General features: G+C 41.2%; 1 protein-coding gene across 1 annotated transcript; it reads right to left on the reverse strand.

Moving 5' to 3' along the window:
- Positions 1 to 1,317: 1,317 nt before the first annotated feature.
- On the reverse strand, positions 1,318 to 6,593 carry LOC104954252 (pollen-specific leucine-rich repeat extensin-like protein 1). The gene is made up of 6 exons (XM_010781332.1): positions 6,551 to 6,593; positions 6,388 to 6,470; positions 6,118 to 6,306; positions 5,816 to 5,897; positions 2,464 to 4,152; positions 1,318 to 1,955 (listed from the first exon to the last, which is right to left on the reverse strand). The coding sequence occupies exons 3-6, from the start codon at positions 6,208 to 6,210 to the stop codon at positions 1,948 to 1,950; spliced, it is 1,872 nt and encodes a 623-aa protein (XP_010779634.1). The 5' UTR covers positions 6,211 to 6,306; positions 6,388 to 6,470; positions 6,551 to 6,593; the 3' UTR covers positions 1,318 to 1,947.
- Positions 6,594 to 7,868: the final 1,275 nt, after the last annotated feature.

Below are 7,868 nucleotides of genomic sequence, written 5' to 3' on the forward strand. Positions count from 1 at the left end.
TGTTTTTAAGGCAGGTGTTATTTACTTCATATGAAATACCCTGTGGCCCCAAATTATTACAATCAATTTAAATTAAAACATTACATTTTATCTAGATTTACTAAATGTTGTTGCCATAGATTTGTGATGATAAAAAACGAGACAGAATACTATATAACAACTATTTATTTTCTTTTATATACACAACATATATAAAATGTTTTTTATTCTTGTTTTATTCATTATGATGTATTTGTGTCTATTCGTTATGAAGTGTGTATTTCTCTGTACTTTTTCAAATTATATTTTTTTATTTCATCCCTAAATTATATTTTTGCATATGATTTAAATTGGTAAAACGGTGCAATAGAGGGAATTTGGCTGGTAGAGACTTCGAAAAATAATGTTGTGGCCTGACAACACATTATTTTGATGGTGTATATTTCTACATAAGTGAACCTGAAAATGAATCCATGGCCTCTTCATCACCACTTTAACCCTGATGTGGTCGCATGACAGACGTGTCCTCCAGGATTTGAGACAGTTTGTCCCTCTCTCTCTCCTGAGACAATAATCACCGTGTTCTTCTTCAAAGGTCCACGTGTGCTGATAGCATCTCATATCATCACTGGATCATAACTGTACATGACAGAGTAGCATTTCATGTTGGTCTACATTATAAATCCAGTTCTCTTTTGTCTGCATAATCATGATCATCGCTGCTCAGGTTGAAATCCAACCTTTCCCTAAAAACAGAGAATGCCAGAGTTGTCACTAACATTGGATATCAGTGCTTTGGGCAGAAAAAGAGCTGTTTCTCTTTCCACAGACTTTAGACTCTCCCTTAGGGGCGGTAATGGCATTCTCCATGACAACGGCGGTGTGACACGGCTGTGCCCTTGAGGGCCGGGCGCTCCCTCTGGGGGGGTGGGGGGGGGGGAAACACGACAGGGTCAACGGTCACCTCCCATCATCCACCAGCAACCCATCCTCTCTCCCCGTCTCCTCAGGTGGAATTGCAGAGAGAAAGAAAAGTCTTGAAGCTAGCCCACTCAGTCCAGGCCTGGCAAACGTGGAGCTTTAGCCACGGGCGGTTCTGGCGAGGTCTCTACCTCGCACAGCTCCTTGCTGTTCCTCCAAGGCCAGGGCTGGATCAATACGTATAGTGCAGCAGATTCTTTTGGCACCCAAGTATAGCTATGCAGTATCGCCCCGAGGTGTGGGTCCGTTAAAGACACAACAGTGTGTGCAAAGTGGACGGAGTTTATTCAGGAAGGTGTTGGCATAAAACTGATTTCAACACTGATTTGTTTTTGCAAGAAATGCAAGAAATTCTCATGTCATTAAATGCAGGTTTATTCTGGGAAAGTCCTTAGAATTGACAGACAAAGCATTGCGAAAAATAAATATTATAATAATGTGTCATGTGAGTTCATTAATGCTCTTGAGCCATAAAAAAAACAATATTAACTAAATTAAAGTGATAAAATGTGTCTCTTAGACTTCACATAAAATCTCATATATAGATTTGATTATTTTTTAAATAACACTGTACTGCCACCTGCTGGCCAAACAGCAAATCAGTTATACTGCATTCCTTATAAATTATAACATGTACAACCTAGATGAAAACTAACTCTGGCACAGAAATAAAATAAACCTATTATTGCACTTTCATTTGTTTTACACAAACAAAAATTCTCACGTCAGCTTTGCATCCGCCTTGGCACATCTTCAATAAAAATTTAAAAGGAAGTAAAGAAAAAACAGGACGTTGTCTCTTCAACAACTCTATCCTGTACATTTGGCTGTGTGGACAAAATATTTATGTTCAACATAATCTAAAGTCCAACAAAATGAGACAGCAACGTGTCTTTGAACTAAAAAAGACAAGAATACAAAAAAGTCAGTTGTCATAAAACTGATGCAAAAATACTGTTCATCTACTTAGAAAGGATCCAGGGACAGTCAGGCACCTACAGAAGAGAAAAAGACAAAACTGAAAGAAATGTACATCACGGTTTTCTTCTATATGCAGATATTAAAATGGCGACAAGATATACAGTCAGATGCCGAGAAATAAAGTTTTCATTATTTATTTTCTGTCTCTACGTCAGACAGATGAGTGAAATACTATACTATGTTAGATGTTGTTTTTCAAAGGAAATATGGATTGAAAACATATGTTTATTTGTTTAAACGATTAGGGGCTTATTTGTGACATTTCTTGAATAGGAGACTTTTGCTATCGCTTTGTGTTGAAAAAACTCTTCAGTAGTTTTTTTTATTATGTTAAGGATTATGTATTTTTTCCATCAAATATGGTGAAAATGCAAACTAAGTTACTACATCTGCAACTGTGTACAATTACTGGCTTTAAAACACAAAGATAAACCAAGCAAAAAAAAATAGTACAGTACTGCTATCTGTATCACATTAAAGCTAAAGCACTAAACTCTAAAATCAGTGGTCTTTGGAACTCACCATTTTGGTAGGGGGACCTGGGGGGTGATGGAGGTGTACCGAGTGGTCTAATCTGGACCTGAGCGCCTAAGCCCTTCCCTGTGCTCCTGAGACGGGACCTCTGCACGCGCAGTGCTACGGCCTCCGCAAACCTGGAGGGGGCTGGGTTAGCAGGTTTTCTGGAAGACTCCTTCTGATGAATCCCGTTGGAGGTTGGACTTGGTTGCTGAGAAGAAGACAGAGAGGAAGCATCTTCTTTCTCCTCTAGGGTTTCTTCAAAGTAGAAGGGTGGAGGAGGGGGAGGGAAACAGTCCTCGGCTTCTTCCTCTTCTTGAACCACTTCCTGCTTCACTTCAGCGAGTGAACCACAATGGTTTACGTCTTTACTCTCAGACTGTCCATTGTGGCTTTGATCCTCAGCTTCCTTCTCCAAGATGATCTGACCGTCACTTGGAAGTTCAGAAGGTTCTGGACTCTGGAAAGGTGTTTCAAATTGTTCTGGACTCCCCAAGGGTGGTTCGGAAGGTTCTGGACTCTGGAAAGGTGTTTCAAATTGTTCTGGATTCCCCAAGGGTGGTTCGGAAGGTTCTGGACTCTGCAAAATAGGTTTAGGACTCTGTAAGGATGTTTCAGAAGGTTCTTGACTCCTCATAGGTTTTTCGGAAGACTGTTGAATCTGCAAAGGTTTTTCAGAAATGTCTGGACTACCCAAAGGTTTTTCAGAAGGTTCTGGAATCTGCAAGTGTGTTTTTGAAGAGCCTGGACTCTGCAAAGCCGTTTCGGAAGGTTCAGGACTACCAGAAGGTTTTTCAGGGGGTTTTGGACTCTGCAAAGCCGTTTCAGAAGGTTCTGGACTCTGAAAGGGTGTTTTTGAAGAGCCTGGACTCTGCAAAGCCGTTTCAGAAGGTTCTGGACTACCCAAAGGTTTTTCGGAACATTCTTGAACCAGTATTGTTTTTTGAGAAAGGTCTGGAGTGCGCAAAGGTTTTTCAGGAGGTTTTGGACTCCGGAAAGGTGTTTTAGACGCTTCTTGACTCCGCACTGGTTTTCCACAAGAGCCTTGAATCCGCAAGGGTGATTCAGAAAGTTTTGGACTACGCAAAGGCTTTTCAGGAGGCTTTAGACTCTGCAGAGATTTCCCAGGAGGTACTGGGTGCTGTAAAGGTGTTTCAGTCCCTGGTGGATCCTCTTCAGGCTCAGCAGTAGAACCTTCACTCTCAGGGTGATCTTCTACGGTTCCCTGCTCTGTGGTGAGTTCAGGATCGTGGGACTTCCCCGAGGGAACCACTTTAAACGTGGTCATTCTCTTCCTTTGTGCGGGATCCTGCCACTCATGCTCAGTTGGGAGTTTGTGTTCTAGAACAGATTCTACGCAGAGCCCCCCGTTATCCGAACGCCTCGGAGTCATGGACTTTAAGGAGGAGGGAGAGTTCCTCACACGCCTGACCAGCGCTCCTTTGGACATGGAGGACGTCAGGACTTTGGCAAGAGCAGAGCGGGCGTCAGAGAGGTCTCTGCCCCGAAACGAAGGCAGATACGTGTCAGTCACGTCATAGAGATGAGCAAATGAACGGGAGGAGGATGAGGATGAACGTAAGAAGGATGAAGAGGAACGTGGATGGGATGGTGATGGTGATGAAGACGAGGGCAGTAATACACATTCTGACTCGTCGCTTTCTCTCAGATCCTCTGTCAGGGAGTCTACGGGCGCTGGAGGAACAGGAATATTCAAATTAAGGGTCTTCAAAACAAAGAGGAAACTTTAATTAATGTTAATTTTAAGCAAAGTAATATTATCAATGAAAGTTCTGCATAGAGAACACCAACATTCATTATTAAAATATAACAATAACATAAGAAAATGAAATAAGTAACATAAGGGAACTTGGCTCAAATGGAAAACCTTTAGAAATCAATTTAAGTAGAAAATTAAGAGACACATTTTTTTTAAATAAATTAATCGTAAAGTTGATTTGATTAATACCAATTTTATTGTTATAAGAGAAATAACAATGAATTATGAATATAAACTTAAATGAATAAATAAATCAGAAAAAAGATTAAAGAACCATAATGAAACATAAATATATACAATAAGTAAAATAAAAAGAAGAGAAAGAAATTAGCATAAAATACAAAGATTTGAAGTATTGATCTGTCTTATGGTATGTTTTGAAGTAAAGGCACAGCAGTAAGTTTACAAAAAAGTAATCCATTGAAAGAAAAACAAACAAAAAAAGACAAAAGAAGGACAATACAGAATTTCCACCAAAAAACAAGCAGACAAAATAAAAACAAGGCAAATAAATAGCTTTGAAGTGCAGTGACAGACATCCATAAAAGCCACTAAGTTGGAAATGAGGAAGAAGAGGCCTGCGCAGGAGGAGGACGGACAGGAGGAATAGGGATGATGGAAGGAGGAGAGGAAGAGGAGACAGCAGCCCTCAAGCCCCCCCTCCAGGTAACACAGAGTCTGTAAGCAGGGAGAGGAGAACGCTTTAGGGCAGCAACGTCTGAAGCTTTAAAGACACACACAGTGATGAACATGCCCTATGCACAGTCTGTGATAAAGTGAGTGTAGGAGGACAGGATGGAGAGTGTGATCAGCAACTCTTGGCTGGGAGTTGTTTTTCCTGCAGAGGATTGATACAAAAAACACGGGAGGGAGCCGAGACTGCTGAGGGCAATTAAGTTGGATAATTAGATTTTGAAAAGAGCATTTTCTATCAGCTCAAAATGTCTGCTTTCTTAAACTGTAGTATGTGCTTCTGTGTTTCATTGTGAAGTGATTCTGGCTTAATTACAGGTCCCTAATAACCTAATATCAGAATGGTCAGAATGAAAGGGAACAGAGGGTGGGTGAGAATATCACACTAATACAGGGGAGTGAGCACTCGGACAATAGAGGGATTTATCTTGGAACAGCCTGTATGAACAAAGCGCAGCGGGTCACTTTAATTGTCCTGAACGGGGTTAAATTGTTCCGACTGATAACAGCCGCGTTTCGCTCTGGATATAAAGCTTCTATTGGCTTTGACATTTTAATCTTGATTTAACTTCAATCTGTCTTGACCCGGTGTGGCGCTGGCTGAAGCCGTGAGGATTTGGCAGGTACAAGAATTCCCCCCACTCTAAAGCTGTTTGATTTTTTTTTACGGAAATACTGTAAAAGGTCAATTGGGATTATTCCACCAGCCTATTTCATATCCTCTGCTGTTTCAATGATGCTTCAGTGGAAGGCAACATAAAGAGAAAGCTACTAAGTGATGGTACTGACCTACATTTATATTTTATACCTCTCAAATAGCCACATTTTACCCCCCCAGTCAAATTGAAACCTCAAAAGGTCTTTAATCATGAATGCAGGTTTTACCTTTGACCTCCTGGTGGGTGTTAACACAGGGTGGGGGTGGGGCCCTCCTCTTGTTGCTTCTTAAGGTGGAATCTGCTGACTTCTACGATGACAAACAAATTCCTTTTATTAGCGTGTTTTTTTCATCGAGAGCATTTATACCACCATTTTCCATCTTTATGTGGGAATGTAGCATTACACATGACCCTGAATATCGAATATTTCATGGATAGACAGCATGTGTTAAAAGGGGTATCATACACTAACACACACTCTTCTTTCCTTAGTGGAAGTGGGTACATTTCCACCCTCCCAGCACCTACCTGTGACCCTCCGACGTGACAGTCCCCGAGGTTGTTGGGGACGCTCTGTGAGGCCCCGATGGGCGGCTGAGGGGCCCGTCTCTTCTTGGGCATCTCCAATGGCAGGGTGTTCGAGGAGGAAAGTACCCGCACATTGTCTCCCACTTGTTTTTTGGGAGCAGGAGAAGCTGGGGCACTCCTCTCCCCTTCCTGGAAAGAGGGGGAAATATAGTTAGGAGCAGAAGACGTTAAAGAGTCAGCCATCTTTGACATCATGATGAAACACTGTACCGTTGCAGCTTTGTTCTTCTTCTTCTTTCTGAATAGGCTGAGGAATCCTCTGTTGTCCTTCTGTTTCTTCTCCTTTGGCAGGTCTATATGATAATGAAATATCTTGATTAGTAATGTAGCAGAAATGGTTGATCATATTTGAGAGTGTGTATGAATGTGTTACCTTGTAGTGGAGGTGGTGTGATGACCTCTGTTTGAGTGACAGCTGATTCAGGCAGAAAACAATGACATTATGAGGTCAGATTTGAACAAATATATATAGAAGCAGGTATATTTTAGGAACTAAACATCTTATTTTAGATGTTGACCTTAGGGTTTTGTCGAAGAAACTAAAAAAAACAACCGTGAAGTTCAAATGTAGGGTTTTTAGCAACAATTTAAGCAGGAAATATGTCTGGAATAGGCTGGAAATGGATTTAGTCATGTCATATCAATATGTCCTCTAACGCAGTGGTTCTCAAAGTGGGGTCCGCGACCCCCCGGGGGTCCGTGGCACTCTGCCAGGGGGTCCGTGAAAAGTTTTCAGATTCATTAATTTAAATTATCATGATATCATTTTTTTTCATTTTTTTTTTTTTTACAAAAGGCTTCATAGTTCAACAAATAATATATATATTTTTTTTATCTAAAATAGTTCATAGATTACGTTCTAATCTAACAAATCTATACATTTAAAAATCAAGCGCGTCACCCGTTACCATGGAAACAACAATAACTGGTACTCAGTCAGAGAGCGCCACTGCTAGCATCATAGAGATAGATGGACAGATTTTTAAAACGACCGGTTCTGGCTACAAATGAAGTAAATGAAAAACAAAAAAAAGTAAGGAAATACGATGAGGAGTATCTCCAATATGGATTTATTGAAGTGGAAGGGAAACCGAAATGTCTGATATGCCTGCGGTGTCTTGCCAATGAGGCGATGAAGCCTGCCAAATTGAAGAGGCACCTCGAGACCAAGCATCCAGATTATGTAAAAAAGACCGGGCTTTTTTTGAGAGGAAAGGCGAGGACTACCGCAAGCAACAACAACGGATGGTTAATGTTACGTCTGTTTCTGTTAAAGAGCAGACGACGAATTTAGGACATGTCTGCTGATATCAAATCACAACTGCTGGAAAGACTGAGAGGGTCTAAATTCGCGGTTCAATTGGATGAGTCCACTGATGTGTCCGGCTCTGCGCGGCTCATTGCACTGGCGCGAGAGGAGAGGGAGAGCCGCAGAAGTGAGACTGACTGAGATTACTTTGAGCAACATGCATGGGAATAAGTTACAATATAATACATTTGTGTATATTTCTCGCTATTCAGATGGTCTGCTGCTTGGTGCTGCTGTTGCGCAATGTGCAGTAGTGTCCTCTTTTCGCACCATGACATTATCAGTTATGAATTTGTTTTTCACTGCTTGAGAAAATGGACTTGTGGCTGAGAGCGTGTGAAAAATGTCAATTGTGTGAGAATTAAGATCCGGCTCAAGGTGT

Source organism: Notothenia coriiceps, unplaced genomic scaffold (assembly GCF_000735185.1).
Source record: "Notothenia coriiceps isolate Sejong01 unplaced genomic scaffold, NC01 NC01_scaffold00000492, whole genome shotgun sequence".
In the NCBI taxonomy this organism is placed as follows: Eukaryota; Metazoa; Chordata; class Actinopteri; order Perciformes; family Nototheniidae; genus Notothenia; species Notothenia coriiceps.

Excerpts from the sequence above, each read along its gene's own strand:
- LOC104954252 (XM_010781332.1), bottom strand. The coding sequence starts at position 6,210 with ATGCCCAAGAAGAGACGGGCCCCTCAGCCGCCCATCGGGGCCTCACAG. Across the intron at positions 5,898-6,117 it reads GTCACGTCGGAGGGTCACAG|AAGTCAGCAGATTCCACCTT; the intron begins GTAGGTGCTGGG and ends TTGTCATCGTAG. Across the intron at positions 4,153-5,815 it reads CACCCACCAGGAGGTCAAAG|CGCCCGTAGACTCCCTGACA; the intron begins GTAAAACCTGCA and ends CTGTTCCTCCAG.